Source organism: Nomascus leucogenys, chromosome 13 (genome assembly GCF_006542625.1).
Source record: "Nomascus leucogenys isolate Asia chromosome 13, Asia_NLE_v1, whole genome shotgun sequence".
Lineage (NCBI taxonomy): Eukaryota > Metazoa > Chordata > Mammalia > Primates > Hylobatidae > Nomascus > Nomascus leucogenys.
In genome coordinates this window covers 26120827-26138642 of record NC_044393.1, presented here as the reverse complement: position 1 = coordinate 26138642, position 17816 = coordinate 26120827, and the positions used below count along the sequence as shown (strand labels likewise).

The following is a 17816-nucleotide window of genomic DNA, read 5'->3' as shown; positions in this document are numbered from 1 at the left end:
GGTGCCCTATCCCCCTCCCCTGCCACACTCACACACACATACACCCACGCACACGCGCGTGCACACGCACACACACACGCATGCACACACACACCATCAAGGCTCATTGGTCTAGGGAAGCAGCCTACAGTCCAGAAGGGGGCGATCCCATCCACCACGTAAGGACCAGTATCTTCAAGAGCCAGGAGCCGCAAAAACTGGCCTGCCTCTCTCCCATTACAAAGACTCTAAAACTGAGTCCCAGAGAGGGGAACACCGACAGTAATAACTACTGAGCTCCTACCACGTAGGCGGCATTATGCTAAGCGCTTTGCGTGCACGATTTCGCAAATCCTCACCAGGACCCCCGCAGACAGCTATTACCCCCATTTCTCAGATGAAGACTTCGAGGTTCAGAGAGGGGTAGACACCCGGACGCGATCACACAGCGAGCCGAGGTCGGCGGCAGAGCTATCACCAGGTCCCCTGTGTATCAGCCCAGGCTCCCACCCTACCTCGCCCTCACCCCCAGCCCCACTGGCCCCCGACCCCGGCCCCGCCCTGCCGGTAAAGTTAGGAGCCTCTGAGCGCGCTGGCCCGGCGGCGGGTGCCCTGGCTTTTCTCCCTCTCTCCGCTGGACGGTATTTCTGTGGCTGAAGCCCGTTGGGTCGTGCTTTGCGGGAACCGCGTCCCTGGGGTGGCTCTCTCCGCCCCATCCCGGCCCAGCCCCCGCACTCGGGCGGGGGAAAGTTGCGGGTACCGCTTTAAAAATCCCAGCCTGGGCAAAACTTTGATGATAAATCAAGCGACAGATCCCTCCGCCGCCTGCTCCGAGAGGGAGGAGGGAGGGGAGGAGGAAGAGAGGAGGGAGGCGGGAGGAGGGAGGAGGGTGCGGCGGCAGCGCGCCGTGGCCTTCCGCGGAAGGGAAGAGTCCCGCAGTCAGAGGCGGCCGGCTGGGCGTGCGCTCGCTCCCCGCAGCCGGGGCTGGGCCGGAGCCGGGCAAGGGCTGGGAGCTGGGCCGGGCCTGGGGACAGCGGGCGAGGGGAAGCTGCTGGAGCCGGGCAGCCAGGCCGCTCAGGGGCAGGGGACAGCTGGCGCGGGGTCTGCGGTCTCCGGGGCCCCGATGTGAGGCGGCGGCGCCCCCGGCCCGAGCGCGCACCATGGGGGCCCCGCTCGCCGTAGCGCTGGGCACCCTCCACTACCTGGCACTTTTCCTGCAACTCGGCGGCGCCACGCGGCCCGCCGGCCACGCGCCCTGGGACAACCACGTCTCCGGCCACGGTGAGTTCGGTCGCCGCCCCCGCGGACTTCCCCACCAAACCCCAACCTGGGCCGCGCCACTCCAACTTGGCCGCCCCGGGGCTCGAACCGGCTCCAGTCATGGCAGGAATCCCGGGGCGCCCCCTGCCGGCGCGGTGGACCCGCCCTGGCACTCCGGCCCTGCGGAGGAGGGGGCACCCGGGGCGCACCCCCGAACCTCCTCCTCCCACACTCGCGCGGATATGCACACCTCCATGGCCACACTGATAGGCACAGCCGCGGACACACTCAGAGCCACAGTCGCTGCTTTCTCACACTCACAACTCCTACCCTGCACATCTCCACACACCTCAGGTCCCCCTCCTCACTGCAAGCCTTTACACTTATGCCCACTACACACGCACATCAGGCACTGCGCCGGTGGGCTCACTCTGCCAGCTGGCACACACGCTTCGCCACAACTCTTGCCTGCCCACCTGCAGACACACTGGTGCGCGCGCGCACACACAAACACAGGCACACACCTACACACACATGAACACAATTTGCTCACCCACTCCTCTCTGCCCATCTGCCTTTACTCTTCATGGGTTTAACCACACAGAGGCCCTTGTCCTCTCCCTCTCCACACCCACCCCTATACCACTGGAAACGTCCTTGGGGGCAGAAGACCCTGTTTCTTGAGTACTGGTCTTCTGGGGCTGCAGCCTCTCTGTTGGGCGGGTGGCACCTGGTGGAAGCCCCTCACAGCCACCGGAGTAGTTGGGGTTGCCGCTTGCAGCCAGAGGCATGGGAGTGAGAGTGGAAGTGGAATGCCGGGTGCTTTTGTCTGCCTCTGGGGATGGGCCGGAAGCCGCTGCCATCCTTCCATAGGGTACCCCCATCCTCATCCTCGGCCCTAGAGGACTGAAATGTGGGAAATCTCAACTCCAGCCGCTGTGGGAGCTGGGGAGCAGACAAGCATTCCCAGCACTGGCTGGCTGAGTGTCAGAAGCTCCTGCTAGCCCCGAAGGAGCCCAAGTTGGCAGCAGAGTTGGACTGTATGAGCCTGGCAGCTGTGGGGGCTCCCCCTGGCCCCTGTGAGCCTGGCTCTGGGATGGAGGATCGAGCATAGATGAAACCAAAGGAGACCTTTCTTCCATGCAGCGCTTCACTAGATGGGCTCCCAGCCTTGTGGGGGAGGCTGCAGCCCCAGTGCTGGGCACTGTGGGCCCAGGGCTGCGGGAAGGTTTGCACAAATGCCAGATAATTGGATGATTTATTCTGATGGGAGTGAGTGGGGGTAAGGGGGGGTAGATAATCAGGGAAGGCTTTTGCTGGGGTATGACACATGAGTGGGATTGCTCCAGTGGAGAGAGGGGGCTTCGAAGCCATCCTCAGGGTCTCTGCTTTTTGGGAACCATGACTCCCCACCCCCTTCTGCCTCACCATGTTTGGTAGTAACCGCTGTGTGCATCATTTATGTACCCTTCATACCTCTCACCTCATTTCTACTGACCTGGCTAGAGTGGTGGTAAATAAGGAAAGGGTTCTTTTGATCCTCAACTTACAGATAGGGAAACCAAGGCTCAGAGAGGTGAAGGAAGTTGCCCAAGGTCACACAGTAAGAGAGTGACTGAGCCAGGACAGGCCCCAGGGTCTGTTGGGCAAAGACAGCGCTTTTTTCCAGGACATTCATCTCCCTGTCAGATTCACTCCCATTCTGGGGAAACTGGGAATTCCTCCCTCTCCACCCCTCCTCTCCTCGCTTCGCTCAGTTCCTTGGCACAGTTGGAACTTACACTAGGAGGGGTTTCCATGGAAGGGCTTCCCTGAGTTTGCAGTCCCGAGGGGTACGAGGAATGGGACTCTGAGGCTTATGGTCGTTCTGTCCCTAGAGCACCAGACCCCAGGGACTTGGGTGCCACTCTGTCATTCCCAAGGCCCCAAGGTGGCTCCCCCCATAGAAAAGCAGGGTCTGTCTGCCCTTTGTGTGACAGTCTCTACCTGCCCCCTGGTGCTAGGTAAGCTGAGGGGGCACAGCTCTGCCCAACCAGCTGTAATCTCCCCTCTGCACCCTGGAGGGTCAAGCTCAGGCCCAGGGCAGGGGCTAGATGAGAAGGAGGCACCCCTAGTTACTGGGGAACCTGGCTTCTCTCCTGAACCCCCCCTGTGGCTCTGGGCAAGTGAGCCACCCCTCTGGGTCTCCCTGTGTCCCTAAAGAAACAAGGAGGCCAGGCAGCTCTGCAGGGGCCAGGCTGTCTTCCCCCGACATTGCTAGGTTCAAAGTCACCAAGTAGTGACTGCCAAAGAGCCCCCACAGCTGCCCCTCTGTTGGGCCAAGCGCCCGCCACTACAGGAAGGGTTTGGAGCCACTCACTTAATCACAAAAAGAAACTGTTATTAATGATAGTGAGATGTGGTGAATAAGTGGGTCATGTCTAATAAGCCATTTGTGTTCAGGAGGAGAATACCAATTTGATAAAAGCTGTGTGTGCTGAAAAAGCTCAGAAATTGCTGTTTAGCAGATTGGGGCCTGATCGTTTCATTATTCCTGGGCTCCGTGTGTCCTCAGCTGATTCAGGAAATGTGGCCAGTCAGGAAGGTGTCTGTATGTCTGGGAGTGGGGAGTGGGGGCTGGAAGCAGGGGCTCCTGGGGAGGGGCACATTGACCCCAAGCGCTTGGTGACTGCTTACCCCTCCAGCTCCATCTGAGCCCAGCCCGGCCGCCGGGCTCCTGCCTTCCACCTGCCTGCCCTGGAGCTTGTCACAGGGAAAGCCTGCGGTCAGATGGGTCAGAAAGGACATCTGTTTTGCTTCCCATCTCCCTCCCACCCCCACTCAAGGCACTTGGAAGAGGGCTTTTTCGAGATGTAAGGAATGAATGGGGAGCATGTATCTCAAGGAGGCATCAGGCACTGGGAGGTGGGGTGGTGATGGTCAGCGTCTGCACCTAGGAGGTGCTCAATAAACAGGAGTGATTTTGATTTTTTCTTACCAGAAAATGTTAACTCATTGCCATGGGCACAGCAGGGATGGGAGGAAAAGATGCAAGCATTGACGAAATGCCTACTGTGTGCCCCGTGCTGCCAAGCCCTTGCCAGTGTTAACTCACTCAGGCTGACCATTCATGCAAGGCTGGTGTTGGAGATAGGAGGAAACTGAGGCTCGGAGAGGGCCAATGACTTACCCAAGGGTGCTGAGTCTGTACAGAGAGCTGGAAAGCTGTGTTTAGGATGAAGATGCATCTGGCGGCTCTGGGACTGCCTCCTCCAGAACAGCCTTGAGGCAGGCTTGGCCATGGTGTCTTCCTTCATGTAGCTGTAACCCAAGCTTGCTCCCTTCTAGCTCCTCAGGGAACCAGTAAAGCGGTGGGTTCCACCAAGAGGAACCAGCCACTCAGAAAGGTGGCAAGATCTTGCTGAGGATACCTGTAGGTTAGAAACGGGCAGCTGGGCTGGACCCCAGGATCTTTCCAGATCTTGTCCAGGGGAGGGTTCCAGAAGGCAGGGTCTTTGTGAAGATCTCTGTAGACCCCTACAGCTTGCAAGAAGCCTCATGTGGCAGAGTCCCCCAGGGAATTTTTACAATGCAGATCCCCCAAACCCACTGCCAGAATGGTTATTTGATGGGACCCTGGAATGTACATTTTATTATTATTTTTTAATTTCTCTTGAGACAAGGTCTTGCTCTATTGACCAGGCTCGAGTGCAGTGGCACAATCTCAGCTTACTGCAACCTCTGCCTCCTGGGTTCAAGCGATCCTTTCACCTCAGCCTCCGAGTAGCTGGGAGTACAGGCGTGCGCTACCACCCTCAGCTAATTTTTAAATTTTTTGTAGAGATGAGATCTCATTATATTGCCTAGGCTGGTCTCGAACTCCTGGGCTCAAGCCATCCTCCCTTCTCGGCCTTCCAAAGTGCTGGGATTACAGGCGTGAGCCACCGCATCTGGTGGAATCTGCATTTTAATAAATTCCCCAGAGGATTCTCATGCAGCCTGGGGTTTGGAAGCCACTGCCTAAGTATTTACCCATACCTGATGGGAGATGTAGGGACAGGAAATGTCTGACGCTATAGGCTGGCTTGGTTTGGTTTCACAGGGGAGGGAGAGGTCCAGACAGGGGCAGGTGGATGGTCCCTGAGAGGAGCCCCAAGAAGCGTCACACTGCAGCAGACAACTCCCCTCCCACCCCCACCCTGCCACACACACACATCCCTACACACATACACACACACACACACACACCCAGGCCAGCACCTTCAATTATTCATATACCCCAATGCAGACAAAGATCCTGGCTTGGCTGGGGGCTTTGTCCATTGAGTGATTCACTGTCCTGAGATTCTCTCTGTTGCCAGGAGGGACCAGCAGGGCGCTGGGGGAGGGAGGGGGCACCGGGCCATTTGGCAAGCAGCCTGTGTACTGAAAAATGACTCTGGCTTCCTTGCGTTCCTTACTGAACTGTTGGTATCTCACCATCAATAAGCTGGCTAGTTTGGTGGCTGGAAGATGAAGAAAATTGAGTCCTGTCTTCTGAAGGTTATGATGTTAAAAATGTGTTCGTCTTTGTCTCGGGCGTTGGTGATTATTCTATCAATTACGCCTGTAAACACTCTGCCTTGGGCTGAGGGCTTCCCGGCCTCCTGTGGGGAATTGGCCCTCACAAGCGGTTTTCCCCAAGTCCTTCACACCAATTGGTTTTGACACCTTGCCCATCAGCGGCTCCCGCAGCCTTTTCCCCAAACAAGAGAAGCCGCAGGCGGCCAGCAGGACACAGGGAATTTGGCTCCTTGCCATGGTGACAGCAAGGATGGTGGGCAAAGTCTCCTGTGGCAAACAAGTGGGCAGGGTGAGGGGAGTCGGGTAAGTGACCCCTTCTGATCCACCGGCTTCGGGGGCAGGGGATGGAGCTTTTGGAATGAATCATGGAGGCCCCTTGGGACCATCGTCCCCAAGCCTTTCTCTTACAGATGAGAAGACAGAGACCCAGGGACAAAGGAGAATTTGCCCGGAATTGCCCTGGAGGGTACTTCTTGGCTTTTGGGATTACCTCATCCAACTCTGTACGAATGGACAGATTGGCTGGGCGCGGCGGCTCATGCGTGTAACCCCAGCACTTTGGGAGGCTGAGGTGGGTGGATGACTTGAGCTCAGGAGTTTGAGACCAGCCTGGACAACATAGTGAGAACTCGTCTCTACAAAAAAATAGCCAGGCATGGGTACGCACCTGTAGTCCCAGCTACTCAGTAGGCTGAGACGGGAGGATCGCGTGAGCCCAGGAGACGGAGGTTGCAGTGAGCTGAGATCGCACCACTGCACTCCAGCCTGGTTGACAAAGTGAGAACCTGTCTCAAAAATAAATAAATAAATAAAAATAAAAACAGGAGAGATAAACATATGGAAGCAAGTGTGTGTTGAGTGCCATGCCAGGGCCTTGAATGGTATCATCTCATTCAATTCTAACAAGAACTCCAAAAGGAAAGACTGCCTCTGGCCCACTGTTTAGATGAAGAAAATGAGACTCGGGGAGCTTAAGTGACTTACCCAAGGTCACACATCTACCAAGTGTCGGAGGCTGGACTTGAACTGAAGAATCTAGCTCCAGGGCTGGGAGTCCAAGGAAAGAGGAGGAAGAGGCCCACGTCACACAGAGGGGAAGAGCAAGGCTGGGCTTTGAGGCTTGGCTCCGGGGTGGAAGGAGTGTAATGGCCTCCGCATTCCATGCCCAGGAGGGCGAGCAGCAGTGAGAACAGAATGCTATCCCAGCGACCCTCCAACTTTCCTCGATTTTTGAAAGCATGGGGAGAGTGTGTAGTGTGAACAGAGGCATAGGTGCCCATGTGAGAGTGTTTGGCCATCACCTTGGACTTTGGGGACCAAACCAGCTGCTGATGGGGTTGTGGGAAGACTCTCTCAGTCCTGAAAGGAGTTTGGGGCCCGCTGGGCACCCTGGGGTCAGATTCCCTTGTGTCCCGGGACCCAGGACAATGCCTGGCCCAGGGAGGTGGCAGGGAATGAATGAATGGATGACGAGGAAGATGAAGCAGGGGATGAGGTCTGAATTCTTAAAGCTTTGCTCATTCCAAGTCAATATATTTTTAAACATTCAAATGATTTTAATTTTGTAAGGAATCTATGTTTATAGGGGGGAAATTCACAAAATTGGAGCCCCCTCCTCATCCCTGCTGAGCAGAGCAAGGACATCTTGGAGTGGGCAAGGCTGATGGCACCTTGCAGTGGGTGGGCCCAGGCTCTGACCTTGGGCTGCATATGCGATGCTGCAGCAATGAGGATGGGGGAGTCCAAGCGTCGCGCCCTCCTCCCCCGACCCTGATGAGACACTTGTGTCAGAAAAAGCAGCAGTAGTCCAGCTGGAGAAGAAATCTGCTCCTCTCCTAGCTGCTGGTCTCAGGGTCCAGAGCCCACCCAACCGGCTCCTCCTGGTTCCCACTGCTCCGGAGAAGTGAGGTGGGGGTGGGGAGGCAGAGAGGGGCTGCTGCTCCTCCAGGTTCCCTTCTCACAGCCAGGCCTCCCTTCCCTTCTTTGAAGCCATCAGGGAGTCCCTGGGACTCAGCTCCACCTCCCACCCCGGTTTCAACCCTCTTCAAAACCCCCCAGGGCCCGCAACAAGATTGGGTCCTACCTGCGAGATGATTTTCGGCAGAACCTAGAGAAATCTCTTGCATTCTAATAGTTATGTGTTTATTTTAATGTGTACTGAAAAAATATAACCAGCACATCAAAACTGTGATTTCACAGATATGATTGCTTAGGATGAGACTAATGGGGGTATTAAAAAATGGTGGGTTAGTTTATAGAAAAACATTAAGGACATAATAGTGCAGGCGGCAAATGGGCATGTCCGTGGGGACCCACAGTGTGGACATGACTTGGAGACCCGGGGGCATCTGACGGGCTGCCCCATCACACTGCATGCTCCATACTCTTCATACTGGGAGCTACTGGCCTAATGGGGCTGCTGCCATGTTTGGGAAGCTTGGTCATTCATTCATTCTTTTATTCGTTCAACAAATATCAATTGGGCACCTGTCATGTGCCAGGCTGTTTTAGCCACTGGGGACTTATCAGTGAAGAAGACAGCTAAGGTTCTTGCTCTCTTAGAGTTCTCAGTCTAGTGGGGGAGATAGAAAACTGAACCTATAAAGAGTATATAAGTATAGAGCTGGGCGCGGTGGCTCACGCCTGTAATCCCAATGACTCAGGAGGCTGGGGCCGGAGGGTCACTGGAACCCAGGAGATTGAGACCAGCCTGGACAACATAGTGGGACCCTGTCTCTAAAACAAAAAAATACAGAATTAGCCAGGTGTAGTGGCTCACGCCTGTGGTCCCAGCTACTTGGGAGGCTGGGGTGGGAAGATCACTTGAGCCCAAGAGTTCAAGGCTGCAGTGAGCTGTGATTGCACCACTGCACTCCCGCCTGGGTGACAGAGTGAGACCCTGTCTCCTAAAAAAAAAAAAAAAAGAAGAAGAATATATACATATTGTGATAAGATTTAAGAAGCTGGGGCTGGGCGTGGTGGCTCACACCTGTAATCCCAGCACTTTGGGAGGCCGAGGCGGGTGGATCACAAGGTCAGGAGTTCAAGACCACCCTGGCCAAGATGGTGAAACACTGTCTCTACTAAAAATACAAAAATTAGCTAGGCATGGTGGCAGGCGCCTGTAATCCCAGCTACTCGGGAGGCTGAGGCAGAGAATTGCTTGAATCCGGGAGGCGGAGATTGCAGTGAGCCTAGTGAGACTCCGTCTCAAAAAAAAAAAAAAAAAAAAAAAAAAAAGCTGGGATGATATTAAACACAGAATCACAGAGAAGGACACTCACCTGCAGGGCAGTGAGGGTACCCAGTAGTGAGCTCCCTGTCACAGGAGGTGTGTAAGCTGAGCCCTACCCGTTATTAGCTGGGGATATTAGTGAGGAGATTCCTGCCTTATTTCCCAAAGGAGCAAAGACTGTTGAAATAGGCAGAGCAGCCAGAACACAGTGGGCGGCTAATAAAGATCTGTCACACAGCAATTTAGTGATGGTGCTGGCACAAGGGCCCAGGTGGGTGGAGCTCCCAACACCGAGGATGCCCTGGCCCTACCCAGGGGTCATGGCAGGGATGGGGCCTTCTCTGTCCCCTGTGTTGAGGCATGGGGACAGTGGCTCCTCGGTGACTTCACTTTAGCTCTTAAAGTGCCAGGATGGGGAGAGGGGCTGGGGGAATGCTGTTTTTGGTCTACCATACTCCCCTCTCCCCCACCCTGTGCCTGCCTTGCTGGGTGACTTGGCGTGTCCCTGCCCCTTGCTGGGCCTCAGTTTCCCCACTGAACAATGGTGAGTTTGCTTGAGCTCCAAGTCTGTAGAATTCTTCCATCTGTATACTTAGAAACCACATCTTTCATCCTGCAGCCACCATGTATGTGCGTGCGTGTGTGTTTGTGTGTGTGTGTGTGTGTGCATGTGTGTATGTGTGCGGGCAAGGATGGAGCTGTTGGGAGTGGTAGGATTCCATCAGCACCTTAACTCTCAGTGGCCTGCAGGCATCTGTGGACCAAACAGCAGCCAGCATTCATCAAGCACTCTGTTTCCATCGCTTCCCCTGCCTCCTCTCATTTACTCCTCACCACACTAGGAGGCGGGCATTCCCATTTTACAGAGGAGGACACTGAGGGGTGTGGTGCGACTTGCCTGAGGACACACAGATGCTGAACAGCAAAGCCGGGCTTGAGCCCAGCTTGTGGGATGACAGAGCCAGAGTTCGTAGCCCACGCATCTGTCTGCTCCCGGCTGCCAAGCTGCGTGTGTGGGCAGGTGCTTTGTTCCGGAGCAGCGCTCCTGGCTTGGTCAGATTCTCACAGGGGTCAGCGATGCCAAAACGCTGAGAATGCCCTGTTCTGGCTACAAGCACATGGCTCCAAAAGTCTAGGCTCCGCGTCTGAGTCCAGCACTGTTAGTGGGAAGCAGTGGGGCCCTGGGGGCATGTATGGGACTCTGTGTGTTCCTGCCTGGGGGTTCTAGTGGATGGAGCGGTGTTTCTGTCTGACTGTGTGGGTGGGGGCTGTGTCTGGGGGGTGACTGTGTGTGGTTGAAGGGGCAGTGCAGGCTGAGAGGGAGCTGGGGGTGGGTCAGGGCTGGGCTGGTGCCCTCTGCCCTGTGCCTGTTTGCCTCAATACCAGCCTTCCCTGCCACCTGCACACTGGTGCCCTTGGAGGTGAGGCTATGGGAGCCTCTGGAAGGTTAGAGCAGGAGTCAGAGCCGGGAGAGGGGGCCTTTCTCCAGCGAGCTACCAGCGAGCGGGGCAGCAGTGCCCACCTGTGCCTGGGAAGTGCCCTCCACCGGCCCCTCACTCTCTGGATCTCTCTCTCTCCCTGCCCTACTGCTCTCTGGGTCTCTCTCTTTCTCTCTCCCCCTCTCTCTCTGGGTCTCTCTGATCTTTCTCTATCTCTTTTCCTCTCTATCTCTGTCTTTCGATCTCTTTCCTCTTTCTTTGTTCCTTTGTGCCTGTTGGATCCATCTTCCCCTCTCTTCTCGCCGCCCCCACCCGTTCCTTCCTTTCTCTCCGGTATGCACACAGCTCTCTTCGATGACATCTCAGGATTACACATACATATATTCCGTATATCATGGTGACACCCACACAGAGCGGGCACTCAGTAAATGTCAGGTGAACGAATGAGTGAGTGACCAAATGGCGAAGCTGGAGGGGACACTGACGCTTGTCTACACTGGTGGTTCCTAATTTTTTTGGAAGTCACACTCCTCTTGAGAAGCTTATGGAAACTATGGATCGTTTCCTCAAAAAAATGCCACAGAGTTTTGCCCACAAGCTTCAAAGGGTTTTTTGAGGCCCCCAAAGCCTGTCTCTGGCCCCAGGCAGAAGCAGCCTTCGTTTCACGGGTGAGGAAACTGAGGCCCAGAGAGCATCAGGGCTGGCCTTGGGACATGGGACAAGTCTGTGGCAGGGACGGGCTTGGATCCTGGAGTCCTTTCTCTCTCCCTGCAGCCCTCTCATGCGAGCTGGGTGGGAACAAACTTCATTCACTTTTCCTAAGTCCTTGGTAAGCATACTCAGAGAGTTGGGGTCAGGAAGAGATAATGAGGGACTCTTCAGGAGCCCAGGGAACAGTGCATAGGCAGGTGGGCCGAGAGAGGGAGATCTCTAGAGGGAGGTCACCGTGTCCTAGTGCAGTCAGGGGAGACTTCCTGGGGGAGGCAGGCTCCTTCTGGGCCTGTATCCAGGAACCGCTGGGACTGAGAGGGGACTCCAGAGGCCAGAGTGGAGCTGCGCCTGGCTGCCTGGGTCTGGCAGAGGCTTCATGTGGAGAACCGTGTGCATGCATTTAGAAAAGCTGGCTGTAGCTGGAAACTTCAAGAATCGGCTCTGGAGTTTGGTCTTATCCCCTGGAGAAGAGGGCAGCCCTGAAAGCCTTCTGAGTGGGGAGGGCGCACGGCCAGGTTGGCGTTGGGGTGGGTTGGCCATGGTGAATGGAGATGGGGAGCCAAAGCAGGGCTTGGGGCTGGATGGGGGTGTGCATGGACAGGAGAGGCTGCTCCCGGGAAGGCACTGAATTTGGTGTGAGCCTTGCTGAGTTTGTGGTTCACGGGATGCTAGGGCTGGCCAGGTATCCAGGGAGGGTGGGAACGTGGGCTCAGAAAAAGAGGGAATTGTGTGTGTGTGTGCGTGTGTGCATGTGTGTATGTGTGTGGTGTGTGTGCATATATGTATGTGTGGTGTGTGTGCATGTATGTGTATGTGTATATTGTGTGGTATGCATGTATATGTCTATGTGTGTGTATATCTGTGTGTGTGGTGTCTGTATGTCTGTGGGTGTCTGTGTGGCTGTGTGGGTGTGTGCATCTGTGTGTATGTGTGTGTGGGGTGTGGGTGTATGTGTGCGTGTGTGGGGTGTTTATGTATGTGTGTGGGTGTATGTGTGGGTGTGTATGTATGTGTGGGGGAGTGTGTGTATATATGTGTATGTGTGTATATGTGTATGTGGGTGTATCTGTGTATGTGTGTGTATATGTGTGTAGGGGGTGTGGGTGTGTGTACGTGTGTGGGGGGAGTATTTGGGTGTGTATGTGTGTGTATGTGGTGTGTATATGTGGGGGGAGTGGGTGTGCGTATGAGTGTGTGTGTGTATGTGTGCGTATGTGTATGTATGTGTGTGATGTGTGTGGGTGTGTATGTCTGTATATGTGTGTATATGTATGTGTCTATATGTGTATATGTGTGTATTGTATGTGTATGTGTGTGTGCATTGTGTGTATGTGTGTATTTTGTGTGTGTGTATTGTGTGTATGCATGTGTATTGTGTGTGTGTGTACACTGGCCTCCTTTCTAGTCCTTGCACACACCAAGTTCCTTCCAGACCTTTTCTCTCCCTGGCTGTTCCCTCTGCCCCTCGTGCTCTCTTCCCGTCTCCCGGGCTCTTGGCTCCCCGGTGCTCCACGGACCCCTTAGAGAAGCCAGAAGCACATGACCTGTCAGAGCCGCATCGCACGGCCCGCAGCAGGCATCGGGCTCCCATTCAACACGCCCACTTTGCAGAAGGGAAAACTGAGGCTTAGAGAGGCGTGGTGAGCTGGGGCCCCACACCTAGTTCAAAGCAAAGGTGCAGAGCCCAACCCTATTTTCCCCCAGCCCGGCATTTTAAGGGTGTCTCTCGGGATGGGGGTGGGGTCTTGACTGACCCCTCCTTCCTCAGAGCCCCCAGGCTGGGGCCCGAGGTGGGGAAGGCGGAGAGCTGACGGCGGGGTGTCTGTTTTGCTTTGTGAGGTTTTAAAAAAATCATTTCCGACGCTGAAGGCGGCGGCAATTAGGGCCTGCCCGCTGGGGAGCTGTTTGCCGCCTGTCATCGGTCCGGGAAAGGGTCCCTAATGGAGGCCCGGCGGCCAGAGCGCAGGGTAGTGGAAATAGTGTTCAAAACAAAGCTTCACTAATGGTCTCCCGGCAGGCAGCGGAGGAGAGGGAGGGGCGGGCGGACAGCGGCTGAGGGCCCCTGGGACAGGGCCCAGATCCACCAGCTCCTCTCTCCGTGGCCCTCAGACACCCTCCAGCTAGTGCGGGTAGCCCCAGTCCCCCACCCGCGCTGCTGCCTTCTTGCTCTGTGCTCTTGGCCTGTGAAATTCCCTCCCAGACTCTGGGAACACTAAGTGCCAAGGTCCTGGGGTGGGGCCCAACTCCTTCAGCCATGAATTCTCTGGTTCTAGAATAGCCCTAGGGTTTAATAAGTCCAAGGGGCCCGGCGCCTTGAAGAAGGAGGAGCTAGAGCCAGACTACGTGGGGAGGTGACAAGAGAGCAGCCTGATCCTGTCCGGGAGCCCACTGTGTGCCTGTGTGATGTCACTGCAGCACCGCCCACAGTACCCATTTTACAGATGAGGAAACCGGGCTAGAAGCTCAGAGATTCACCTACCTTGAGGAGGTGCAGTTGGGGTTGAAATCCAGGTCACCCTGACTCCAGAGCCCACATATTTACTGCTGCATCCTTGAATTTCGCAGACACGATTGGGCAGGGGTGGCAGGGGTGGCAGGGGCTGGGGCACGTACTAGGTCCTGGGTGGGGGCTCAGGTTTGACCCAGGCCAGGTTCTGATCAGGGTGGGGCCACCATTACCCTACCCACTGGGCACCCTCAGAACCTCTGTTCTGGAACATCCCAAGTGCCTGCCTCCATCTGTCCCTGTCCGTTGGTCTCTGCCTCCCGTTTTGCCCCGTCCTTCATGTCCCTGGCCCTCCTGCCTCCACCCTCAGCGCCCCCTACAGCCCTCACTCTTCTTTCTCCTCAGTGGCTCTGAGGCTGCTCCTTTCTGGCGTTCTGGAGCAACTGCCTCCCTGTGGTTGATGCAGCCTCCTTTGCTTCTCCCACTTCCTCCCTTTCAGCCCCTCCTGGCAGCAGGGGATGGCTATGCGCTTTGGCTTTGGGGTCTGACACTGAGGCTCAAATCCTGCCCCGCTCCAGCCTCTCTGAGCCTCGTTATGCATCAGTGCAGTGGGCTCACCCCACTAGCTTTGCAGCACGTACTGGGGAGGATGAAAATAAATGGTATCCGTAGAGACGTCGGGACGCCTGTGTGCCTGCTCCCGGCTCCTGGCTCCCTGCCCCACCCCTGCCCTATCTCTGGCTCCCTGAACACTCCCACGCTTGCCTCTCTCCCTCCCACCTGCTCTCACTCCTTGTGGCCCAGACATGTGGGAAGAGGAGGCGGGAATTCCACTGGGGAAACCTGCTCAACTCCCATAATCCTGCAAGTGCCAGAATATTTTAGTTCTCCTTAAATCTCCCTAGATTTGTAATTCCACTGCTGTCTCCCTCAATATGTGCTGGTGGCCTTGGGAGGCGCCCTGCTTCCAGCTTGCCGGCTCCAGCAGTTCCTGCCCAGCTATGTCGGGGTGTCTGGCAGGGAACCTGGGCAAGTCCCCACCCACTCCGTGCCTCAATTTCCCCATCTGTAAGAAGAGGACAATGATAGTGGCCACTTCCCAGGTTGTTTTGGGGATTAGGTAAGATATTTTACTGTATTAAAGAAACACCTCTATGAAAAGTAATGAATTACTGATATGTGCGACAACGGTAGATGAACCTCAAAAACTCTATGCTAAATGAAGGAAGCCAGTCACAAAAGACCACATATTATATGATGCAGTTGATATGAAATATCCGGAACAGGCAAATGTGAGAATGCAGATTGGAGGTTGCCAGGGGTTAGGGGAGAGTGGGGAGTGAGGAGTTTCCTTCTGGGGGGAAGACAGCATTTTGGGACTAGTTGCACCACATTGTGAATGCACTAAATGCTACTCGATTGTCCACTTTAAAGTGGTTAATTTTGGCCAGGCGCGGTGGCTCATACCTGTAATCCCAGCACTTCGGGAGGCTGAGACGGGCAGATCATGAGGTCAGGAGTTCAAGACCAGCCTGGCTAACATGGTGAAACCTTGTTTCTACTAACAATAAAAAAACATTAGTCAGGCGTGGTGGTGGCCACCTGTAATCCCAGCTTCCTGGGAGGCTGAGGCAAGGAGAATTGCTTGAACCTGGGAGGCAGAGGTTGCAGTGAGCCAAGATCATGCCACTGCACTGCAACCCGGGTGACGGTGTGAGACTCTGTCTCAAAAAGAAAGAAAAAAAGAAAAAAAAATGTTAGCTATTTAAATTTTTACTAGGCAGGGCGGCCCCTCCTCCATCAGCCAGAGACAGGCAAGGACCCACCTGGGTGAATGTGCTTGTGTCTAAGGCTCAGCAAGGAGTGGGTTCCACCAGGGAACAGCGGTTGTTGTGGACCTTCTGGGTGCTACACACTGAAACAGGCTCTTCACTTGCATTTGTGCATTTAGTCCTCAAAATAAGCCTGTAATCAATGACACAGTAGGAAACCAGAGCTCAGAGTAGTGAAGCAGCTTGCACAATGCCACCCAGCACGTCAGGGAGAGCTGTGGCTTGCATCCTCACCGTACATCCTGGGCTCCCCCTCACCCTAGTGCCCGACTGTCCCCCTGGCCCCTTCCCCTGTTAGCCACCACACCAGCACTTCCTGTGGGCAGAGCACAGTCTGAGCTCTGTGGACCCTGAGGTTGCAGAGAAGAAGGAGGCTTTGGACTGGATGGGACAAGAGGCCCTTGACGGCGTGCAGCCCACGCAGGAGAGTAAACAGCTCCCACCAGGGGCAACATTTCTTTGATGTCTCCTATTTCATTCAAAATTTATGACTTCTATATTCTATCCCATAATATATTCATGTTTGTTTTAATACAAAAATAACGTTCTTGTCCCGTGTTTCTGGAGTGAAGTCAATGGGGGGGGGGGGGGGGGGGGGGGGGGGGGGGGGGGGGGGGGGGGGGGGGGGGGGGGGGGGTGTTCGGAGTGAAGTCAATGCCTCAGGAAGTTGCTTTCCTGGTTTGAGCGGCACAGACCATAAAGGGGTCATCGATTCATTTCTTTGTTCATTCATTCTCTAAGTATGCATTCAGGTATCTTCATTCCTTAAGTGGGTGTTAGTTCTCACCACGGGCAAGGATGCTGTCCCGAGAGCCACACTGGAAGAATCAGCAGGATTGGGATAGGGAAGTGGCAGGGAAGCTTTCCAGGTATGTGGCCCAGCAGGAACAAGGCTTGGAGGTGGGAACTAGTGATGGGTTGTGAGATTGGGCCATGGCCATCGGAAGCCAGGGCTGGTGCTGGGTGCTCGCTGGTGTCCACACTTGAGCGGGACCTACGTCCCAAGCCCCTTGTGATTAAGAAGAAAGTCTCTGCTGGTGCTTCTCCGACTTTAACACCTAACCCTCGCCAGTCTCCCTTGTTAATGAGAAAAAAACGGAGATTGAGGCTCATAGCCTTCAGCAGGCAAGCTTCTTTGGCTAGAATTTACGAATGCTGTTTGGTTTTCATAGCGTTTATTTTTACAGTTACCCTCTATTTATGGCAAGTGATGCTGATTTTTCATTTATGGCAGTAATAAAAGTCTTCTTTTAACCTGAATTTATTTAAGTAAAAAGGGAAAGATGCTTTGAAAATAAATATTAAGTAAATAATGGTGCATGTGGTACAGGGACCCTGTAGAAATGGTGATGGCGGCTAAAAGGCCAGGCCTGGGAGACCCCTCTCTGGTATGCCCTTTCCTGTTCTGAGTCCCCCTGTGACTGTGCAAACCTTAGTCAGCCTTCAGGTCCAAGCATGTCCCCTTCTCCTGGTAACCTCCCCTGACTCTCCAGGCAGACATGAGCCTATCTTTCCCTCAGTATCTTCTAGAACCTGCACTTCCTTCCATAGCTCCAGCATACAGTTTGCCCTGCATAACCCTGGGCAGCACTATGATTCATGGCCATATGAGCAGTGCACATTCTGAACAACTGTACATGGCAGTCCAGGTTCAATCCCAGCCATTGTTCCTGTAGCAGTCTCTGGCATGTGTGTCTCTCTCCTGGGGACTGCAGGCTCCCTTAGGGCAGGGGCCTGATCTGTGGCATCCTGGGAAGCCTGGCACAGGGCCTGGCTTAGGGTAGGGGGTCCATCAGAGCTGATCTCTTCCATTCCTTTTGAGGGAGGACTTAAGCTCCTACTGCACGCCGAGGCAGACACCTCCCACCAAGGCATGCTGCAGTTCCCTAAGCTTTCTTACAAAATGCCTTCTTCTTGGCTTCTTAGGAAGAAAGCCCATCTGCATTTGTTTGCCTGTTCCAAGGTGAAGCAACCTTCATCAACTCACACCTCCATTCCTCCTGCCGCAGGCACCTGTCAGGGGCCAAGGCTGCCCAGAAAGAAACAAGGAGAACGCTCAGGTGCCTTCCTGGGGAGGAGAGGGCCCTGGACACAGCCAGGCTTCTCTGTTTCTGGAGGGCTTTTCCATCCTGTTTATCTGGGTTTTCCTCTTATGGGGGTTTTATGTCTCCTGATTTTAGAAGCCAGCTGAGATTTACAGGCGGTTGGGCTGGGACCTCATTAAATCCTCCCTCTCCAGCCCTTTCCCCGGGAGAGCTCTTATTCTGCTTCCCAGCTGGGAGGCAAGGTGGCCACAGGTCTTCCTGAACCTGGAGCACACACACCCTTGTGGCCTTGCCACCCAGCTGAGCTGGGCATAGAGCAGGCTTCCT

General features: G+C 55.0%; 1 protein-coding gene across 1 annotated transcript in view; it reads left to right on the top strand.

Moving 5' to 3' along the window:
* Window positions 1-817: 817 nt before the first annotated feature.
* Window positions 818-17816, top strand: part of VSTM2L (V-set and transmembrane domain containing 2 like) — a 43310-nt gene continuing 26311 nt past the window's right edge. Inside the window, exon 1 of the mRNA XM_030826294.1 lies at window positions 818-1260. Within this exon, the coding sequence (XP_030682154.1) occupies window positions 1140-1260 (121 nt within the window). The 5' untranslated portion in view covers window positions 818-1139. The remainder of the gene's footprint in view (window positions 1261-17816) is intronic.